Genomic DNA, 24,066 nt, shown 5'->3' on the forward strand with positions numbered 1-24,066 from the left:
TTAGTATATCACCTAGATAACAAAACCTATCCCTTTCAAATTCCAAATTTCCCAGGTGCCCAGTATCACCACTTTGCTTAGTATTATCTTTCAACTTACATCCTTTACAAACAAATTCCTTGCTTTTGTTGAGGTCTACTTTCAAACCAAATCATCGTTTTTGTGTCCAATATCACATTTTACACATGGTATTGAATTTCCTCCAACTTTTTTATTACACGCTGCACAGAGAAATTTACCACATTCAAAAATATCTGAATCCTCTCCGCTCCATATAACTTTGGTCATACCAACAATTACCTTTAAACCCTTTCTTTCTTGGATATTTTCCACACTGAAGGCTTTTCTTACATTTCTTCCTCACTCTCTGCCATAAAAACTAGGTCATCAATATATAAAATGTCTCATGGCAACCTACTTCTGATCTCCCTACTAATCATTTCCATTACTCTAATAAAAAGTAGAGGGCTTAGAATCTAGCCCTGATGCAGACCTACCTGAACATCAACCACTAACCTACACTATCGTTAACTCCGTCCTGGCTCTTATACATACAATCACTGTGTCCATCAACCATTCTTTTAGTCCGTCTTTCCTAAGTGCCTACCTAATCACTTCCCTCGGTACCTTATCATAAGCGTTTTACAGATCTACTAAAACATAATGAGTTCTTTCGTTGGCTCTGAACTTTTCCTAACTTTGTCAAACAATTAAAATTGCACCAATAGCACTCTTCCTTGGACCGATTTAATAACGTATATACACATTTATAACATTTTCACTGATCGTAAACGAAACATCTCTAAAAATATTTTCAATACAAGATTAACTAATAAAGTTAATAAATATTTAAAAAAAGTTTTATAAAATATAGTATGCTAAATGGAAAAGAAGCACCTCGTTAAAAGCAAACATCACACTATACCATCAAGAGCAACCACCACATGGTGAGTAATAATTTTGACACTAACATTAGCAAACATTTATAGGATTAGTAAAAATAATTATATAACCTTGGCGCTCTCCAATCAGGAGCATCTTTTCGCCAGTTGTCACCCTTTTTACTGCCACCATCATCTTTTCTCCAACTATCTTCTTTTTTGGGAAGATCATCCTTCCTTTAAACGTAAAAAAAAATTAATCAGCTACTACTTTTTTTACAACGTTTTCATAAACCGAAAATTTTTTAGACGAATTAACACATTGACAACAACTGAAAATGAATGTGGAAGGCAACTTTAATAGCAACAATATTATCATAGATTTGTTATGAAACAGATGAATGTTGAATGGAAAAATATTTTATATTTGTAAAAATGCTTGAGATTGGAAGAATAAGGTTAAATGTTTCTGATTCATTTTCCAAGATAATTTTTCTCCATGTTCAAAAAAATGCGTTGTTTCATTTCATGGACAAAAGATATGCTCCCATTAAGCTAAAAATTCTTTAAAAAAATGTTTAATACTTTCCTATATCCATATCCACACTCAAAGCTAAAATTGCTAAATTTTGAAGATTCAGACTAATGGCTTGCAAAAAGCAATGTATTTTCAATTCTTATCGAAAAATAGGAACCCAAACATTTGAAGCTTAAAGAAACTATTAGTAGATATCACAAAGATCGAATACAAATTGAATTGAAAGAAAGTTACTTTTATAAATATCTTAATAATGTCGATCGTAATATTGACTGTTGTATCTGACTTGAAATATCAGATATAATCAGATATATCCGACCGTAATATTGACTGTTGTATCTGACTTGAAATATCAGATACAAAAATATTAACAGGTGGTTAAGGTTATGCAAAATTGTGCAGCACCCAATGCATCCCAAATATTATCTAATAAATGTTAGGATTTTAAATTGATGATACACACATATATGTACAACCTTTGGGAGCGCCAATCGTTTGGTTCTTTTCTCCAACTGTCAGATTTTTTATTACCATCATCTCTTCTCCATCCATCATCTCTTCTTGGGCCATCATCTCTTCTTGGAAGATCATCTCTTCTCCATCCATCATCTTTTTTTAGACCATCATCTCTTCTTGGAAGATCATCTCTTCTCCATCCATCATCTTTTCTTAGACCATCATCTCTTCTTGAAAGGTCATCTCTTCTTGGACCATCATCTCTTCTTGGACCATCATCTCTTCTTGGACCATCATCTCTTCTTGGACCATCATCTCTTCTCCATCCGTCATCTCTTCTTGGACCATCATCTTTTCTGAAAATTAGAACATCAGCATTGAACTTTTCAACAGAGGTAAATAAACACATTAGCCAATAAGACATAAGACTTAATTAAATACAACGAATGTTTCTGTACATGCTTGTCACAAAAAGTGGAGGAAATAGCGTTTAGGTAAATGAAGATAAAGCACCCTTAAACATCTTGGGTATTTTGTTGAGTCAAATTTGAGTATTTAAAAATGCATTTCATATATTGAAGAATGCAAACAAATTAATGAGTCATACCTGATTTTTTCTTTATTTTTAAATTCTTCTTTCCGTCTTTGTTCTCTTTCTTCAATTTCTATTTCTCTCAGCCTCTTTTTTTCTTCTATCTCTTCAAGTTTTCTCAATTTCTCTTTGTATTCTTTGCCCTCCTGTTCTTTCTTTGCTTGGGCAATCATTTCTTGCTCTTCTCTTTCTGCAAAAAAAAACATTATTGCCATAAAAATTTATATAATAACGGGCTATCATAAAGACAATAAAACAATGTTCATCTATATTTTTTCACAGTTCAATCACTTTACTTTTTGTAAGACAAATGCTAACTAATTATATAACATACAAACATAGTTACTCAAAATAAAAAGTTCTTTAAGCATTAACACGGAAAAAGAATATTGAAACAAAAATGGATTTAATTCACTTTTTGTTTATTTTTTTTTTATTCTAAGGATTACCAAAAAAGATAAACTTGTGGATAGGCCACTCTTAACTAAAAAAATTCTAACTATAAATGTAACCGTATGTTAGATAAATACTTACACGTAAACTCACGCTCACACACACACAAAAATACACCATACTGTTATTTATATAATAATACTGTTATGCTTCCTATACCAAACGGTAACAATATAGGTAATCTGTGGTTTTTCCAGCAATATTTATTTATAGTCAACAGTTTAAAAAACAATACACAAGCTCCTCCTACGGTACAACTAAAAGTTAAACTAAATAATAAAAGCAAAGTCGTAAGCTTGTGAAAAGATGTCAAATTCCGAAAACATATTTTAGAATTATAGAAACTAAAAAAATAAAAATTTTAAACCAATTTTGACTAGAAAAACCACAAAACCTCAATAGGGGTCTCGTGGCCGAGTGGTTAGCGTGTCTGTCTACCACTTTCACGACCCGGGTTCGAATTCTGCAGTTTCTACAGGTTCATCCGGGTAGCCGACTCCCGGTTAACCCAGCCGTCCATCCTTTCGGGGTTGGTTAATGGGTAGACGACGTAAGTTGTCGCATGCTGGCTGGCGAGATGGCTCAGTGGTTCGAATGCGCAGTGAGTCAAACATCTCAATGGCTATCATATACTCAGCGTATATGATAGCGTATATGCTTGCGCGTGCACATAAAATCCATGTGTACGTCGTGTGAAAAGGATAAACAAACATCCTTTGTGGCAAAAGATGGCTGCTTCATATCATTGGTTGAAGATATGAAGAACATAATAAAGATATATAGATGATATATCAGTAACATTGTAAGTGGTTCTGCGTATGTCAGAGCTGAAATAATAAAGACTAATAAAAAAAAAAAAGTTATAAAAATATGATACATTACAAAATGTGTAACAAAATTTTAAACGTATCTGTTAAAAATATAGTTTCACTTTTAAAACAAACCGCGTTTGCTCTTGTCGCGTCTAAACAAAAAAAATGAATTATCCTGTTTTGCATGGCGTTTCGTCTTTCCAATTAATGTATAGAATTCGTGATACAAACGATGCAATCAATTGGGCAATGCAACACGGGTTGCTTGCGTCACGCATGACTTGCGTTTGTGGTCGTGTAATGAAATTACAAGACCATAAAGCCTGCGATGGTAAAATTTGGCGCTGCACCAACACTACTGGTTGCGGCAAAACAAAAACGATAAGAAGCGGCAGCTTTTATGGGAAAAGCCGTCTCAAATTAGACCAGTGCATTATGGTAAGAATTTTTTAAAATTACTATTGTGATTTTTTTTTCAAAAAAGAACCTATTTAAATTTACGTTTTGTTCAATTCTTTTCGCTTGTTTCAGTTGACATACTACTGGAGTATGGGAGATATCAGTCAGGCAACAGTTGCAAGTCTGCTGCAAATAGATAGCAGCAAAACTTTGCCTGGTTTAATTTCCACCGAGAGTTGTGCACAGAGTGGATCAGGGATAACCCAGTGAGAATAGGTGGGCCTGGGCCAGGAAACGTAGTCCAGATTGATGAATCTCTAGTGTCGTGTGCCAAACAAACGAGAAACGGCCACGCAATGCCCTTTCCGCAAAGGTTGGTGTTTGGAGGTATCGACAAAGATACAAAAGAAGCGTTTCTTGTGGAGGTGCCACAAAGGGACGCAGCAACGCTTATGCCAATAGTGCAACGCCATATACTGCCTGGTAATTTTTCTCAATTTTGTGTTGACAAATATATTTTATTGCTAACTTATCAAACAGGAACAACTGTGTGGTCAGATCGCTGGGCTGCTTACAATAGTCTAAGTCAGACAACAGGATTGCCGCACAATAGTGTGAATCACAGATATGGGTTTGTGGCTCCAACTGGAGTTCACACAAATGGCATAGAAAATCTTTGGAAATGTGCCAAAGATAAATTTAAACGGATGCATGACACCTGCGATGCTCACGTCTCATCGTATCTGAATGAGTTTAAGTGGCAGCGCGGTGCCAGAGACCGCGACGAGCGGTTCTAAAGAGCTCTTGAGCTCATCCGTATATATTATGTTGTATAAATTATTCTTTTTTTTTTGTTAAACGCTTTTCATTCATATTTTTCAATTTTAAAGTCATTAACAATTAAAAAATAAAAATTCTTCAAAAAACCGTTTATTTTTTTAAAATTTTTACTTCATAATCGGCGGATAGATCTATTTAGTTTTAGAAATTGAACTATAACATTTCTCAACGGGTACAAAGCATAAAATTCAGGTTAGATTTTGATTAGAAATGGCAGATTGCATTGTCAAGCGTTTTACATTTTTGTTTTGTTTTTTTTTTTTAAATTCAATAACATTTTAAAAATAATTACTCAAAAAACAGTTTTCCTTTTTTAGTATTTCGGCTGTTTACATTATACGGTTGCTAACCAACGAACATGCAGGCTGTATTTAGTTTATTAGTTGCACCGCGGTTGGAGCTTATGAGTCTCTTTAAACTGTTGACTATAAATAAATATTGCTGGAAAAACCACTTTGCCGTCTCCGAGATTACCAACAATATAGTCCACAAACCACTGGAAACTTCACACACACACACACACACACACACACACACACACACACACACACACACACACACACACACACACACACACACACACACACACACAAACTTACATCATACTATTATTCATATCATAATCATAATACTGTTATTATTCCTATACCACAACTGAGAGTGAAAATTCGCTCACCAAGAACATTAAAATTATTTAAAATAAATGTTTTTTCTAACATTAACACTAATTTAAAGCATTGAATGAAATAATGTCGTTGACTCACGTTGTTTCAGCTCTTCATCCTTTTTTCTTTGAATGGCTTCCTCTTTTTCCAGAGCCCAAAGTCTCATTCGTTCTTCTTTCCTTTTCTGTTTCCTCTCAAGAAGACACTTTTTCTTCTCTTCCAAGAAATGTTTCTCAAATTCCATTAATTTCTCCTGAGCAAAAATTGTATTAGGTAAATAAGAAGTTATAAATTCTACAGAATATCAAGAAATGTAAAAGAAATAATTATACCTTGAAAATATTTTTTCTTTCCGACTTCAGCCTAGCAACAAACTCTTCCTGATCAGGTTTTATTCTAAGAAGTCGACTTCTTTGGCTCAAGGCTAGCTCTCTTTCTTTGATCATTTCTTTGATCTGCAATTAAAAAATATCCAAACACAATTGTAAAGTGTCTGACAATTGCTAGTCTTGTGTTTTTCTTATGTACTTGTTTTTTTTGTATTTTTTTAATATCTTGTTTCCATTTCCTTGTTATTATCTAACTAATCTTTTTTTAATTTTGTTTAATACACTGTTTTAACGTTCATATTGATTTCAAACGTTGATCAGAATTTTGATATTCTTTCATGTTGGATTTCTGGGGTCATTTAAAAAAGCACTTGCAGCTATATTGTACCATATTTTCAAAAGATGTTTTTTAGAAAATAAAAAGAATGAGAACCATAAACCACTTAACCAGTAAATATACCAAAATAAGTAATACTATGTACGTTGCGTTACAATAAAGAATTTTATTACTAAAATAAATTAATCTATAATTTAATGTTATAAAACTTATGTTCGATTAAAATATCTCTTAAAGAAATCATTGTTGCATTACACATTTACTTATCTTTAAAGGACGTCAATGCCTAGGATCTTGTGGTCAAAGAAGCCTTTAAAAGTTTTAAAGTTTTGTTTATATGGCTTTTACTTTGAAAATTGTAAACTCAAAAATTGATTTTTTTTTTAAATACTTTGTCTGAAAATTTTGCTAATATTTTTTCAGTTCAATTTAATACATTTTCATTTCATTGTGATGATTCACCACGGCCAGTGTGTTACAAGAACGTGTGAAGTGATAGATAAGCAGCTTGTACACTACTATCCATGTTAATGACTTTCATGGAAATTGATGATGTTGTTAACTGTCAAGAAAACTTGACAAATTTAACGGACCAATCTCATAAAGTGATGTGAATCACTTTTACACAATGTGGTTAGTCTAGAATTCATTTTCACTGCACGTCTTTCTGGTATGAAATATTATCACACGTCAAACTAATCAGCAATAGAGATTCATTCAAATATTTTCGTCCCTTCTGTAAACAGATTAATTGAACAATACTGGTAGACTAAATTTTATAAATGTTTTACTGATGCTTGTCGGTTAGTTGAAAAAAGCAGTTGAAATCCATCAAAGTAATTCAAAAATAAGAGAATAACTAAGAAGAAAGCTGGGTTTAATTATAAAGGTTATGATGCAGCTTCTGGCATGAATTACGAAACTATTATTAGGAATTTCAGTATAGTTAAAAGCAAATTTTTCTGTTCTATTAATTTTTTGACTTTTTTCCAATGACCGTTTGATTATTAATGACATTTCAAGTTTCTATTTTTAATTTATACCTTTTTTATTAATTTAAAGGTAAAAACTTGACGGTTGCTAATTAAACTATTATTTTTTTTTATATCTTTTCACGCCACTTATGAACAACAGCAAATAAACCTTGCACACATCAAATTGAGGTCTTGTGCCGTCATTGTTGACAAGCCTTGAGTCATAAAGCATGTGCTTCCATAAAATTTTAATGTCACCTAACTAGCTTAAAAAAACGTGAATCAAGAAAGATCTTGTTATGACGTTCTAATTTTACTAATTTTGGGCAGTATTTTGTATCCCTTGAGACAAAATTTTTATATTGTATCAAAATGAGCATATTAAAATAATAACAAAATGCAGGTGTTTATTCGTAACCTTTTCTTTCTCAGTTTCTTCCCAAAAATTCTTCAGCAAGACTTTATCCTCATCATACTTCTTCAACAGCAGAGGAATTTCCTCCAAGCATTTAGCTCTTTCAAAATAATCAATCTTGGAAAAAAATTTTAATTTCCACAAAATAATGATATTGTTATTATATATGAATATCCAATAAGAAATTAAATACTAATCAACCATTTTTTTAGTAGCATCTCCTAACATTTTTTAAAAACAACTATCTTTTATCTGACGTTTAAATTTCTAAAATCTAATAAAATACTGACATAATGCATTCAACTTAGCATATTTGTTCTTAAAACTAACAAACAAATATTTAGAATGCAATCTCATTAAAATTGCAGAAACGTGTGACAAGTAAAGATTATCTTTAAGGAATAAATTTGAAAATTAAATTAACTTTTTTTTCTTGAGCCTTCAGTTTTTCATCCTTTTCTTTTTTTTCTTTTTCTAACTGCTCAACTTGCTTTGCCAGAATATCATCCATGTCCATATTTGCAAGAGCCTAAAAATTAACATTTTCATTATTATACATACATGCATAATCTTATACAATATATTGTCAAAAATTTATAAACATAATTATTTCATAAAATTTATAGCGCCATTCAAGTGTCGTGAAAGAGAATTTATAATTGAGATTGACTAGTTTTAAAGACTGACCAACTTTTTGCATTAAGTTGGCAACCTTGATAGCATAAAAAATTCAAACTTTAAGCCTTCAAAAACTTTAGAAAAGCACAAAAAGGTAAACATGCAAATGAGTACATCAAGACATAAAATGTGGTTATCATAAATAACTTTAAAAATATTGAAAAAAGCAAAACTTGCAATAAATGCACTGGATTAGGAACAGTGCAGAGTTGACAGAATTATAAAACCCAAAATTGTACACCATCAGAAAAAGGAGATGAAATAAAGAATTAAGAAAGTTGAATAATGAATAGAAAACAAAGATAATGTTCTAAGTGCTCTTGTAGATGTTCTTAAACATTAGTGCTAATGAAACTTGAAAATAACGAGCTAATTCTCAATCAAAAGAAATCAACATGAAATGAAACTCACATCTTCACTCAAATCTGCAAAAGCTTTTGCTCCCAAACTAGTACTCTTGATCTGTTCCAGTCTTTCACGAACAAATTTTTTCTGTATATCTCTATGTTCATCTAGTCGTCTTTGTTTTTCTCGCTCGTCAGCTTCCCTAGTTAGACGAGCCATCTCAGCTTCATACTGCCTTCTTCTCTGCTCCTCAGCCATTTCCTGCTCTTCTTTCTCCTTTTAAATTAGTTTTCATCAAATGTTGCAGCAATTAAATCAAATCAATCCAAATTTTTTAAATTGCTAAAAACAATTTACTCTTTGAACGTTTAGACTTTCCAACTCTTCCTTTCTGTCTTCAATGATTTGTCTTCTCTGCAGCATATGAAAGTGATCCTTCTTGAAGGACTGCTTGTATGCTTGCATTATTTGTTGTCTCAAAATGCTTCTTGATTCCTAAAACATATTTTAATGAAAAGAAAATGGAACATAAATCTGTGTAAAGACCAAATTAAAATTTTATTTATTCTCCAAATTCGAGTTTATTCACATTGAAGAATTAACGTACCATTACATATTTCGGTTCTATCACAGCCATTGTTTGGTCCAAAACTTTTGCCATGTTAATCAATTGATTCCTCATAAGTTCACTAGGCATACTCTGCAAGTGAGGTCCTTCTACCACATCGTCATGCGACAAATCATAATCTGTCCCAAAACTCACAGAATTATCTTTGTGATTGATTTTCACCTATGCAAATATTAAATATAAATTTCTAGCGCACACACACACACAACACAACGCAAAATTTGAAAAATGATGTCGATTTAAAAGTTTAAGACGAATGAATCACCTGCAAATTCAAATGCTTGGCAGCCTCCACCACACACTTCTCCAGAGCAAAAGTGTCTCCAAATGGCATCAAAAAAAAGAGATGACTGAAGGATACAGTCTGGTACACTTGCGACATCTGCGACAGTAATAAATAATAACAAGTTAAAAATAATAATAACAAGTTAAAAACAAGATGAAACAAAACAGGTTGATTCAATTAAGATTAATTAGAACTCGGCAAAATTAAATGACGTATACATATTTTGGGGCAAAAATTATTAATAATGTAATTAGTCAATTATTCCTCAACAGAAAAATATTCTAAATCCTATTTTAAAATTGTTAGGACGTCACAATTCAAGTTACCATGTTAATGAACATCTTTTATTTTTCTTGGTTCTTATCGCAGACTAAAATTTAGTTGTTACTAAGATAAGAAAAAATATTTACAAAACTGTTTTGTAGTGAAGTTGTGAATAGCATGTTGCTTTCAAGATAAATATGCGAGGACAAGATAGAACATACAGAATAGCAAGTAATATGCGATGCAAAGTAATGTAAAAAACAAAACAGCTAGAAATAAAATAAATAAAAGTCTCAAGAGTTAGTGTAGGTAGTGCATAGGCTGATAGACAGTTCAAAACTGGGCAAATCATTGGACCCACCAAGTTGTGAACTATCTGATAAGCTTAGAATCAGGTCCCATCAGTCTTAAGAAACACAAGTTTCATTAATCTGGATTTGTAGTCCAAATTTTTACATTTTTTTATTTTCATATCTTTCCTCTAGACTTTTCAACATCTTTAAACAATCCTTTTTTATATGGATACAAAACTTGAACGCCAAACTCCAGCCAAGAGGCAGACAAGGCATCATTAGGTAGACAATTGAAGTTTCTTGTCAGAATTCCAAACATTAAGTTTTCTTTATCTACGATATGACATGATCGTTAAATTGAGAATGATCACATTGAGACTCAAAATACACTTTTCCTTGAGTAATATATGAGAAACAGCATTTACATTGGTTAGTACATAATCTGTAAGTGTGGATAAACATCTGCCCACCGTCAACAAGCTGCATTTACTGATGTTGACATTGAACCTCAACCTCTGAACCACAGCATTATGTTGTTTAAACAATTTTGTAACACAACACCATCCTCTCTATTTGATATCATCATCCATCAGCTGTGTGCAACCTCTGATTTCCTCACAACATCTCTCCAACAATCTCTATCCTGAGCCAGCTTTTCAAGTTTCAACCGGGATCTTCCCTTTGCAACTCCATATTTTCACAAAACTTTAGCCCAAGTTTTTTGCTTTCTTCAGCCAGATGTTCAACCTTATTTTTAATTTATCAAACGAGACTTGACAAGTATCATCTGCATATCCCAAATCCTGACAACATGAGGAAAAAGATGTCACCTAACCATTTTTAAATGATTCACTTTTATTAGTTTATAATCCAAAACTATGTTGAAGAGGGTCGGTAACAGAATACATCCTTGTCTGAAACTAGTTTAATCTTGATGCACGGCTCAACCACTGTATAAACCATCTATTAGTCTTATAATTTTTTCATCAATTCCATATCCTTCTAAGATCATTCATGCTCTCTCTCCATATGGAGTTATAGGCTTGGGCGAAATCTACAAAACACATAATTAGTTTTTTTTACTGTATTTTAAACACTTTTTAATTAGCTGAAGCAGAAAAAATCTGAGCAGAGCAACTTTTTTTTTTATAAAACCTCATTGATGTTCTTTCAGTTGTCTGTCGAATTTATACGTTATTTTGTTCAGAATTACCCGCGTGAAAGCTTTGCCAGTTACACTCAATAGGCCGATGCCTATTGAATTACTACAATCCATTTTATCAACTTTTTTATGGATGGGAATTATTAGTGCCTGTTTCCAGTGATCTGGAATTTGTTCTAACTTCCATGCTGCTATTGCCGACATCACTTTGAGCAATCAGACAGTTGACACGTATTTGATAACGGGCTAAATATTTTAAAATCGTCGGCATATAAAAAAAATAATATAAAATTTTATGCTATTTACAACACACGTTTAGACGACATTTTCCCCGAGATCGGGGGTTGCCGTTTGGCTACCTATGATGAAACCGAAATACCCCTCGACGCCATTCCATCATAAGTAATTTATTTGGCTAATTTTTACGCAGGACGCCCTTCCTTACGCAACCACAATTATAAGCGGTGGGCCTAGCCTTTGATGATCCAACATCACTCACAAGGCAGTGAGGGTCAGTTTAATGTCATAACCAGGACACTATTTATGCTATGCTATTCATTAATGTATATTATAAAAACTCAAACATGAAGTGAACTGTATTAAAATTTCCAATAAAAATAAAGTAAGGTTAAACCTGGTTGATGAATTTAATAGTGACGACTTCCTGTATGGCTGGAACATATTGGCAGAGATCTTCTTTCTTGGACATAAAATTTAAACAACTCAAAACTTGGGGATAAAGTGTGAGAGGTTGAAAGTCAACTTCCATTAAATTGTAGAAGTTACCCAGTTCAGCATAAACATGCGATATGATATTGTATTTTGCCTGAAAAGTTAATAAGTAAAATAATAAATTAAAATTTTTCAAGTAAAAAATAAAATTTGATCTGATATTCGACATTTGAATTTTGTCTCAACCGAGGCAAAAAAAATTAAGTCTCTAAAAATAATAATCACTAAGCAAAAATAAAACAAATTTAAGGTCTTCACTTATACAATTATTCAAGCAAATTACAACATTTTCAACATTGCTTAATTTTTCTTCTACTTCTCAATTCTCCTAGCCATGTTCCAACCCTACTACTTTACTTCCAACTTCATCCTGAAAAAATTATCCAAACATCAGCACTCATCCGATCTATCTTGTTATCCTTTCTCTGAAATTTGGTCTAAAAACTTCCAAGGATAGCCCACTTTTCAAAAAAATATGTAAAATGGACATTAACAACCACTGACCATATCTTATATTTCTGCTCCATCTAAATTGCTCAAAAAATTTCAACTTCTGAACTGTTTTTAAGATGCCAATTATCTCATATCCAACTCCAAGTGCGGCTTCAGGAAGAGTTAATCTAGTGAAGATGCTGCTCTTGACATAGTCTACTGAATAGCCTTTATAGAAAAAAAATGATCACCAGGAATGTATTCGAGCCTTCGATTCCCTAAACCACAATATTTTATTCACCAAACACGAGCACTATAGAATTTGACATCATGCTCTAAACTGGTTTGAAAGCTTTCTCACTGATTGTTACCTGTACATCCTAGTTAACAACATCAGTTCTGACATGGAAGTTCCACAAGGGTCATTACTTTAATGTTTGTATAAACCCTTCTTCTATTCTAAAATTAATAGTCTTTGTCGATGATACTTTTATTCTTTTAAATAGTATTAATATTGACACCTCAGTTCACTTACTCAAATCTGCATATAAAAATTGACCAGACTAGCGTTAACAATCTCAATATCAAATATTGCTTTCTTATTGGGCCTAAGATTGTCATTAATCTTAACAATTTCCCATTTACGATTGATATCTTTACTATTAATTTTAAATGGTGTCTGTTATTTACTTTTATTTCATTCTCATGTGTAACTTATTTTAACTATCATCATTATCAAAAGTACTAGAATTAATGTTCTTAACCTACACCTAACTTATAGTTTTATGCTTATTGTATCATCTGTGTATAGTCTATGTGTGTATATATATATATATATATATATATATATATATATATATATACATGTATGTATATATACATATGCACAGTGTGTAAGCCTATGTGTATATTCATGTGTATGCATACATATGTATATTTAACATGTCTACATTATGCACTAAACATTAATTGTGAGACACTGCTATCATTTCTCTTTTTATTTATTTGTTACATTCTATGTGTTTTTACAGAAATCATACATGTTAGAAATAACTTCTGATCACTCTGCGCTAATAAATAAATAAATAAAAAAATATATTTATATATATACAAGTGAAATGTCATGCAGATTACCAAATCCTTGATGAGCCCATTCCTATTTGGTGGAACGTTGAGTGAAAGAAGACTTGAAAGTTTTTTTTGTTTTTCATGTCCATTGTCATCCACATCAATGATGTGATCGCTTTGATTCCTTACTGATGGAAGTGGTATGGCCAGTGTGGCGCAGACAACTCTTGAAGCCAACCTGCCAAATAACATTGAACATTCTAGAATATATAATCGAAACATCTATTCAATAAAACAATTTTTATCATTTCAGTAAAATATTTCAGTCTTTAGCTACTTTTGAAGATCACTCTCAGTCATATTCTTCCTCTGTTCTCTGTGTAAATGGTACAGTTTGTGCCAGGTGCAAGCATGAAACATCGCATTTCCAGATTTGTAGAGAACCAAAGCAAGTTTGTGATAGTAATTAGCCAGCAATGACGGTTTTGGCTGCTTCTTAGAAATAATTATAAGACTGTGTATGTCTTCCACTGCTTTGTAAGCTTCCTGAAAAAATAAAATTCAACAAATGTAGTAAAGTCTTTTTCAATAACACTGTTTGAAAAATTTAAGAAACCTTTCTTTCTATTAAAATTTATTTGTTGTTAAAATTTATTGTTTACATTTATTATTTCATTTTATTTATTAATTTAAATGATTTAATCAGTTTATTTATTTATTTATTCAATTATTTCTTACATTGCATCGAAAAATTTTACTCATTGCACTTTTTGTAAATATTTGAAACTTGAGAGTAATTAAGTGAAAAAAGCACAACATTTTCAGATTTCACGTTTCTTTATTATTTATTTCTTTACATAATTCATTATTTTTATATTCTTTTTTGCTAATAAATCGTACATTATAAGCAGTAGCCGGTTGTTCTCTAACTTAAAATAAGTTTTTGCTGTTAAAAATGTTTGCAAATGATTTGAACGTTGAATTAATGTAAGTAAGAACGTGGTTCAATGTTAGGACTTATCCTGGTGAAAACTAACCACATTAAATGCTACCTTAATATTTGTAATGTATAAACTTATTACATCTCATCATTGTTGTGTTACGAAATTGTTGTTGTTGTCATTGTTGTTGTCATCATTGTTGTTGTGAAAAATAAAAAAAATATTTAAAAAAAAAAATATTAAAATCATTAAACTCTTTAAAAATTTATAATACTCAATTCAACTCTGTAGAACTCACTCTGCTTGAAATATAGTTGTCGAATATGACATTGTTTCTTAAAAGTTTGATATTTACAGTTGCTGACAAACAAACTCACTCTAACAAACTCGATAAATCCTATAGAACTCTGTATAACTCTATGAAACTCTATAAAATGTACAATTCTATGAACCCAGTAAAGCCCCTAAAGGTTAGGGTAGAACCCTCAGGGTTAGGGTAGAACCCTCAAGGGTTAGGATAGAACCCTTAAGAGTTAGGGTAAAATCCTGTGAAGCTGTAAAACTCAATTTTACATTTTTTTATAGACTCTTACAATGTTTTACAGTGTTTTATCGAGTTTTGAAGAGTTTTATAAGGTTTTCTCCGTTTATCAAATTAAAGAAAGATTGGATTTCAGCAAATCTCTAGTAAGTATTAACGAGTCCGGTCTTACCATGGGCAACATACCTTTATCTGAACGAACTTTATCAGAGGAAACAAACAAAATGAGGACATTACATTAATAAATTGAGTACAAAAGTTGTTACAAAAGTTTTTATCTATGTTTATATTGAAATCACCAATAATATAAACATTATAATTAGACATTTTTTTTTATTTATAAAAAATAAGGTGTTTAAATCAATAAATGTAACATTACTATTTGGAGGACGATAAATAACATAAACCAAATAATTGTTAGAATTAATATTAACAATTTCAACCACTATTAACTCAAATGATGTGGAATGAAAGTATAAATCATCACAAATGACATATCTGAGGTTAGAAGGTATAAACAATCCAACATCTCCACCAACCTTATTATTATTACGATTTTTAAATACAAAATCAAAACCAGGTAAATCAATCAAATTAGCATTAGCATCACTGAGCCATGTCTCACTTGCACAAATAACAGAGAAACAATGATTACAACTAACAATTAAAGTACCTAGTTCCGACATTTTATTAATTAAACTACAACAATTCAAGTGCAGCAATGAAAATGAATTATCAACATAATTAAAGGTTTCATCAACATTGACATAATTACAGGAATTATTAAGTAAGTTTAGAAAGTTAATGTCAGGATCATTGCCAGATAATTGGTCCTGGGTACGACATAAAACTGCATCCAAGCTGCCATGCGTGCTTTTGAGCGAAAGGCTAGGCCCACCGCTTATAACTGGTGGTTGTCGTCAGGATGGGTGTCCGGATGTAAAACTTTTCCCCAAATTATTCCTATGCCATCACAAAGAAAAACAACGGCCCCTAGTCTCCAGCAGGCCTTAAGTGGTCAAGGGGTGCCAAGAATCTCTGGGAAGTATGCAATAGCGGAGGGATGTTGCAGAAAAATTCAGAATGGCCCCTCTATGGTACTTAGACTTGGAACGCTCAATGTTGGATCACTGACTGGCCGCAGCATGGAAATCGCAGAAATGGTCGAGCGTAGGATTGACATCAGCTGCCTTCAGGAAACCCGATGGAATCGAATGGTGTCTGTCATGTCAACTCAGACAAAGAAAAATATAAACTATTCTGGAATGGTCAAAAGACGGCCAAAAATGGTGTTGGAATTTTTGTCAGAGAACCGCTAGCCCAAGAAGTATTGGATATTAAAAGGATTAATTCACGTCTCATGTGGATCAAGCTTCGCATAGAAAAGCAAAAAATGGTTATTTTTTCTGCATACGCACCACAGACAGGCGAATCAGAAGAGATGAAGAATGACTTTTGGGCTACATTCTCTGACACCATCTCAACAATACCAAAATCTGAAACAATCCTGATTGGAGGCGATCTCAATGGCCACGTTGGAGAGAAAACAGATGGTTTTGACAACGTACATGGCGGTTTTGGCTATGGAAAACGGAATGAAGATGGCGACCGCATCCTTGAGTTTGCTGAAAGTCACGGGTTTTGTTTGCTGAACACATATTTTAGAAAGAGGTAGGAACATCTCATAACATACAAAAGTGGACCATCAGCCACGCAAATTGATTTCTTCGCAGTCAAGTAACCACACAGAAGGCTATTCAAAAATGTCAAAGTTATACCTGGCAAATCATGTGTCGCCCAACATAGACTCCTTGTGGCAGACCTGGTTGTCGAACTGTCAAAACATAAGTCTAAACAAATGTCTCAGAGAATCAAAACGTGGAAGCTGAAAAGCAATGTTCATCGAGAAAAATTTCAACAGATTGTCGCCACACAGTTAGACCACCAATCGCAAGCCAGTACAGATTGGAGTACATACAAAACCGTTTTGATGAACGCTGCAACTACAGTTTTTGGGAAAACTGGTACAAAACGTCAGCATGAACGTGACACTTGGTGGTGGAATGACAGTGTACAAAATGCAATAGCTGAAAAGAAAGTTGCATACAAGCAATGGCAAAAATCAAAGTCTGTTGATGACCATAAAATTTTTCGTGAGAAGAACAACTATGCAAGACGTCAAGTTGCACTGGCTCGGACAGATCAGTATAAAGAGTGACTCACTAAAAGCAAAGGTGAACAAATGAAATCTCTGTATCGTATAGCAAAACAAGCAAAGCGTACGAAAAAAGACATAGTTGGTGCCTCATGCATCAAAAACTACAAAAATGAGATGGTTCTTGAACAAGATGAAATCAAGCTACAGTGGAGAGAATACTTCAACCGTCTGTTAAACGAAACAAATCCCATCAATGTTAACTTTGACGCTCCACCCATCGAAGGTCCGATTCCAGACATCACTGTAGAGGAGCTTACAGAAGCTCTGAAAGCTATGAAGGATGGAAAGGCAGCAGGGCCCTCTGGACTCACAAATGACATTATCAAAGCATCTGGTACTGCAGGTATCCAAACGTTACTACAACTTTGCCGTGAAATTTGGAGAAATTGCTCAATGCCGACTGAATGGGAACTATAGCATGACAGTCCCGCTATACAAAGACAAAGGTGATCCATTGAACTGTTCATCATATCGGGGTATACGTCTGTTAGAACACTCCCTGAAAATTGTCGAGAAAATCATTGAGAGATTAACGTCGTGCATCACAATCGGAAATTATCAATTTGGTTTCCTAGCGGGGAAATCAACAATTGATGCAATTCACATCCTTTGGCAACTGCAAGAGAAGTACCTCGCAAAGCATCAACTACTATCACACATTTTTGTAGACCTTGAAAAAGCATTTGATCGAGTTCCCCGTGAACTCATTCCAGAATATCTTGTTCGACTTGTGATGGAAATGTATACGAATACTAAGACTCTTGTCAGCACAACGGTTGGAAACACAGATGCATTTGACATCGGCGTTGGAGTTCACCAAGGCTCGATTCTCAGTCCACTGTTATTTATAACTGTGATGGAAGAAATCACAAAACCGATACACACTAATGACATTTGGAATCTAGTATATGCTGATGATATCGTTTTAACAGCCACGTCTGAGCAGAATGCAGCAGAGATGTTTGAAGATTGGAACACCAGACTCACCGATCATGGATTCAAAGTCAACATCAGCAAAACCAAAGCAATGAACACTGGTGAACCCATCCAATCCACAGCTATTGGACGATGGCCCTGTTCAGTTTGTAAAGCTGGTGTAAGTAACAATTCAATCAAGTGTCAGCAGTGTAACCAGTGGTGTCACAAACGTTGTTCAAAAATAATTGGTACTTTATCTAAAGTGTCCAATTTTGTTTGTCTTGCTTGTTTCAATCCACAACAACAAATTCGAAAAAGCACTGTTTTTGAAGCCATTAAAATAGAGAAAGTCACATCGTTTCAATATCTAGGGAATGTTCTGGATTGTACTGGAACAGCTGAAGCTGCCGTTCGAGCATGCATACGTGCAGCCTGGAATAAATGGCATCTCCTTGCCTCTATATTGATTCGTCGTGACATCCCACTACCACTACGATCAAGACTTTATAAATCTGTGATACGTCCGGTGTTGTTATATGGTGCAAAAACATGGCCAATGACAACCAAACTGGAACAACAACTTCAACGAACCGACATGAAAATGCTCCGATGGATGCAACGAATTAGTCTGAAGGACCACATCAAATCTACCGAAATCTTGAGTCGTGCTGGTTTAGATGATATAAAGGACGAATGCCGGCAACACCGTCTGCGGTGGTTTGGTCATGTCAAACGAAGTGGAAACAGTGCCATAACTTCTCTTGCAGATGTTGAAGTACCTGGCACACGTCCCAAAGGCCGTCCAAAGAAGTTCTGGTCGCAAACAATCGAGCAAGACATGAAAACTCTAAATTTAAATGAAATGGATACAACTGATCATCTAATTTGGCGCAAAAAGTTGATGGCAAAGAAAACAACGTCCTACCTTGGGAAACCGGGTCTCTGGACGCAAAACAAAGATTGATTGATTATGAAATTTAAAGATACAATCTCATTAGGGAAATTATTCAATTGCAATTTAATTATATTTGATCAATTAACTAGATATAATTTAAGTTAATTTACGCCCATAAAACTTGATAGGCTTTCCAAAACACATCTATCCCAAACTTTCAGCTAATATATGAAGTTTTACAAAAAATATAATTGAAGATATAAGGAATAATAACAGAAGAAATAATTAAATAATTCAAGACTGAAAAGGAAAAAACAAAAAGTAAATAAAAAAGTGAAATAGAATATAATAAACATTAGTGAAGACATCCAATTGGGAAGTTACAATGAATCCAAGTATGTATAAGACAACAACCTGCCAGAGTTCCATCTGAATGGCACTATCAAGCTGAGCTAATCTGGTTTCTAAATGCATCGACTGGCTTTCTGGATTGTTCAAATTTATTGATCGTTGTTGATTTTGGTTCTTGTGTATGTGACCCAAATGAGTTCGCAGCTGAAGAAATAAATTGTTTAGTTTTTAGACAAGTTCTTTGAAGAAATTGTTAAACTCACATTTTCACAAAGCTTTCTAAATTCAGTTTTCCTGTTATACTTGAGACAAAACTTGAATGCTGTTGAACACAAAATATATACAATGGTAATGCCAAATTAAATTTTTTGATAAATAAATTATTAAAAGCTGTCGTAGTTTTAACCATTCTGTGCGACATCCTGATACAACTTTTCTAAGATAGAGTTGTTTCTGAGCAAATCTAAACACTGCCTATACGACTCCCACAGAAATTTCAGCCATGGAGTTAAAATTGCTCTATCACTGCGGTCTTGGGAATCTTCTCCACTGACAGCACTCATCAGGACACTTTGAGGTTTACAGTTCAATACAATTTTTAAAAATGTTTAAAGTTTTTTTTATTGATTGATAAAATATTTTGATTGGTTTGTTGCAAATAATAAAAGTTTTCTTAATTTGATATTAATATTTATTTTTTCACTGTTATTTGATGTCCTTATTATTTTTTCACCACTAACAAATCTGATAAAAAACGGAGAAAAATAGTTTACATAAATAAATAAATACTAAAAAATAAGCCAAAAAATATTGTAACAGGTATATATCATATTAAAATTAATAATGCTGTGTTAGAAACTCAAAAATGCAAAATAGCAATGTTGGAAGCAATGTAACACCAGAAAGAGTCGTGAAATGAAAGCTATAAAAAGTTTTAAAAATACTTTTCAGGTGTCTGAAGTATGTCCAAATCATCCACATCCACAACCAGTTGGTGTGATTCATTTTTGGCATTTTCGGTCCTTTCTTCTGCAAGGAGCAAGTACCTCTTAACTATATCTTCAAGAGATTTAGTATTCACCTGTTTAATTATAAAAAAAATCCATATGTAAACATTTAATATTAAAACTTTCACTTGTTTCTCTTTATTCCCTACCAGCTGAATATTAAAAAACAGGAAATGATAAAAATGTACTTTGCTTCTTTCTAAATTATTCATAAATTATTACAATTATGTTTTACTGTCATCTACTAATTTCAGCTATTAAGTTTTAGTTAGTTTTAATAGTCACAAGTTTCATTATCACCTGCTACTCATGCAACAACGTTCTATCTGGCTATTTACATGTTTCCAAAATCCATGATCAAAACATCTGAAGAGATTAAAGCTAAAGATTGACTTCAATAAAAACTGGGTTCTTTATATTGATTTAAAACTATGCTTAACGATGAACAAATAGTTTTTTTTAATTTGTTGCAAAAATCTTTTACTTGAAGGAATTTCATGCAGAAAGCACGAATTACCTAATACCTGAACCACTTAATCATTTCAATTCTGCAATTTACATTATTTATTCTGTTAACATTAAAGCTTCCACATGTCATTTTTATATTAGAAACCTTATATTCTTATTATTAATTAAAACTTTCTCAAGCGTAAATTTAAAAGTTTACTATTTACGAAATAGAAAACTTTTTAAAATTTTTATAAGTAAATACGAGAATAAAATCTTCCCATAAAAGACTGCAATATAAAAAAATTATGCAATAATTAGTAATCTAAGCATCCCACTTGTTGGCAAATATTTTTGTATTGGTATAATCCTTCCTTTGCAATATGACTTTTCTTTAAATCAACACAGAGTTCCAAATACTTTTCCATGATTGGTTCGTGGATCTTCTGCCATGTTCTGTGCTTTTTACTTTTGATGACATCATAGAGGGCATCGAGAGCTCTCTGCTTCTTGCCCACATCAATGAACTCTGTAATTGTAAATAATATTATTTATTTATTTTAGCAGTAAAAATAAAAATTTGACAGATAGAAAACGTTACGGCTATCATCACTAATCTTTTGTCAACTGAAGACATTTAAAGTTTTTCTAACACAAATTTTTTTTACAATAATAATCATCATTACCTAAATGACAGTAAAACGTTAAAACAAATCATTTCGTTGATTGAAACGTGAAGCTTTAAAAACAATCCTTTACAACTGCCACAAAGGTTACCGGGCGGCGCGATGGTGTAATGGTTATTATCTGTTTAACTCAAACCATTAAACTCAATGGCCATCTATTTCAAATCCGTCTCCTGCATCTTATATTATCTTATATCATGTTATCCAATTTAAAGTAAAAATTGAGACGATTATTTTGAAATAAATTAGTGAGAAAAGCTAGAGATTTCGAACAATTTTGAAAAAACAATTGTCTCGTCTTAATGTATAGATTTGAACATGTAATGTACTATTCAGTGTCTTGTTACACAACAATTTTTAGAATATAGGAGGCTGTATCCTTACACTTTATAATTTTCGTTTTTTTTTTTAAATGAGCCACAATTTTTTACCATATATTTTTACATTAGTTTTACAATTTTTTGTCATATAAGACAAAAAATGCTTATTATCACTTATTATTTAGATATACAATAAATAATTTCTTTATTATATCATAAGCTTGTCATGTGCTTGACACTTGTTCCTTTTTTATTGTTCTATGTTTAAGGAGCCCAATATATAGTTTCCTAATTTACTCAACCCGTGATGCGCTAACCTATAACTATTTTTAAGTTGCCTGCATACGACATGCCATGCCGGACTCATAGATCTAACCATTCTAAAATTATCATAACGCTCATAGAATTATTTAATTTATGTTAGATTTTTTAATCTCTAAGAGGTCATATTTTTTATGATTTACCAGTACCTTAGTTATTTGATTGAAAACTTTTTTAAACTATTTACTAAAAGATTAAAATTTGCCAACTTAACCAGAAACACCACAACCAACGGCCACATTGACTGACTGACGTGATCCGCAAGTAGAAACACCAACAAGATAGAACATCAACATAACAATAACATACAGCTCACAAGAATGATCAAGTGCGACCTACATTGTGGAACAAACAAAAATTAAAAAAACGTCAAATAAAAAAAGTATTGAATTAAATAATTAAACGAACCGTTTGCTCTTTTCAAAGCGTTTTCCGGTCTTTGGAAGTAGGTCGGCATGCTTACAAATTGAAGAAATAGCCAACAGACGTAAATAACGATACAAATAAAAGACGGAAACAGAACCAGGAGATGAGCTAAAATTGACGGTATTACAGAACCGATACCAAAAAAATGTTAATTTTTTTTATGATAGTGCTTTAATAATTTTTATAAAATAGTGCTTATTCTACATAAATGGTGCTGTGTGATTTTCTTTGTTAGATTGCAATATTATATTTATTCAAATGCATTTGTTGCATTTTATATTACTATTTTATAATACTATTTCTACTTTATTCTACATATATTCTACGCAGTCTGAGTCATAAATAGAATAAAACTGAGCATATAACATTTTTTCAGTTAATATAATATTTTCAGTGCTCTTAAGATTCGGTGTCATTTTTTCGTTTTCATAAGGTCATCAAATGGCACAATTTTTATAGTTTATTAATAATTTTTATTCAATTCTCAAAGGTTTTATTTATTTTGATTATTGTTTAACATTTTTATTTCATGGATTTGTGCAATATTTTAGCATATTTAGTTTTTCGTCTGAAATCATATGAATCGTAACAATCAGAGACCATTACCATTGGCGATATGATATCATCATCGTGAGAAAAAGCGAGAGAAAGAGAGAGAAAAAAAGAAAGAAGAACGTTTACGAATGTTTATATTGCTTAGAAATGTCACAACATACTTTGCTTAATCGATTGTTTTTTAATTGATTTATTTCATGCATTTGCATAAGATTTCAGCATACAGTATTTTATATCTTTTTTTTCTGGTTTCATGTAGCCACGCCGATTTGAGATTATCATGCTTGATAGGCCTCTCCCTGGCTATTATTACGTGATGTCATGTTCAGAATGCTGTGTCCGAAACTGAAAGACCATCGTACACGTACTACGCGGTGCTTGCGCGTGCAAATGTAATGTTCGAGTGCGTCGTGTGCAGGGCCGCCGAGAGCCAAACCGGGCCCCAAGTTTGAATGCACGCCGGGCCCCTCATATATATATATATATATATATATATATTATATATATATATATATAAACAAATTTAGTTTAAAGAACGTTATATAAATAATAATAATAATAATAATAAATATATTTTTACGCAGACTACCTACAAACACGTAAAACCTACCAACTGTTTATTTCATACATTTATTTAGAGAAATGGTGATAAAATAAAAATTAAAAAAAAACTAAAAACATGAAAAACATTTAAACCACGTTTAACATTAACATTATTTAACATTAGAAACCATTAATATGAACATTTGACGGTTGTGATTCACAAGTGAACTTTTCTACTTTTTTTATTAGCAAAGTCATCAACCACATCATCAAAATTTAAAGATCTCGCTAAATCGTTTTCCAGTGCAAGCATTCCTA

General features: G+C 32.4%; 1 protein-coding gene across 1 annotated transcript; it reads right to left on the minus strand.

The window, feature by feature from the left end:
* Nucleotides 1-5,700: 5,700 nt before the first annotated feature.
* Nucleotides 5,701-22,681, minus strand: HELRODRAFT_63527 (hypothetical protein; the record flags this gene model as incomplete). Its single annotated transcript, XM_009010489.1, has 17 exons — nt 5,701-5,889; nt 5,969-6,091; nt 7,695-7,808; nt 8,116-8,220; nt 8,781-8,990; nt 9,072-9,209; nt 9,322-9,504; nt 9,608-9,724; nt 11,982-12,173; nt 13,646-13,817; nt 13,917-14,125; nt 19,507-19,647; nt 19,707-19,765; nt 19,850-20,013; nt 20,388-20,524; nt 21,236-21,426; nt 22,633-22,681. The coding sequence occupies 17 exons, from the start codon at nt 22,679-22,681 to the stop codon at nt 5,701-5,703; spliced, it is 2,493 nt and encodes an 830-aa protein (XP_009008737.1).
* Between the last annotated feature and the right edge of the window lie 1,385 nt (nt 22,682-24,066).

This window comes from Helobdella robusta (genome assembly GCF_000326865.2).
Source record: "Helobdella robusta unplaced genomic scaffold HELROscaffold_1, whole genome shotgun sequence".
NCBI lineage: Eukaryota > Metazoa > Annelida > Clitellata > Rhynchobdellida > Glossiphoniidae > Helobdella > Helobdella robusta.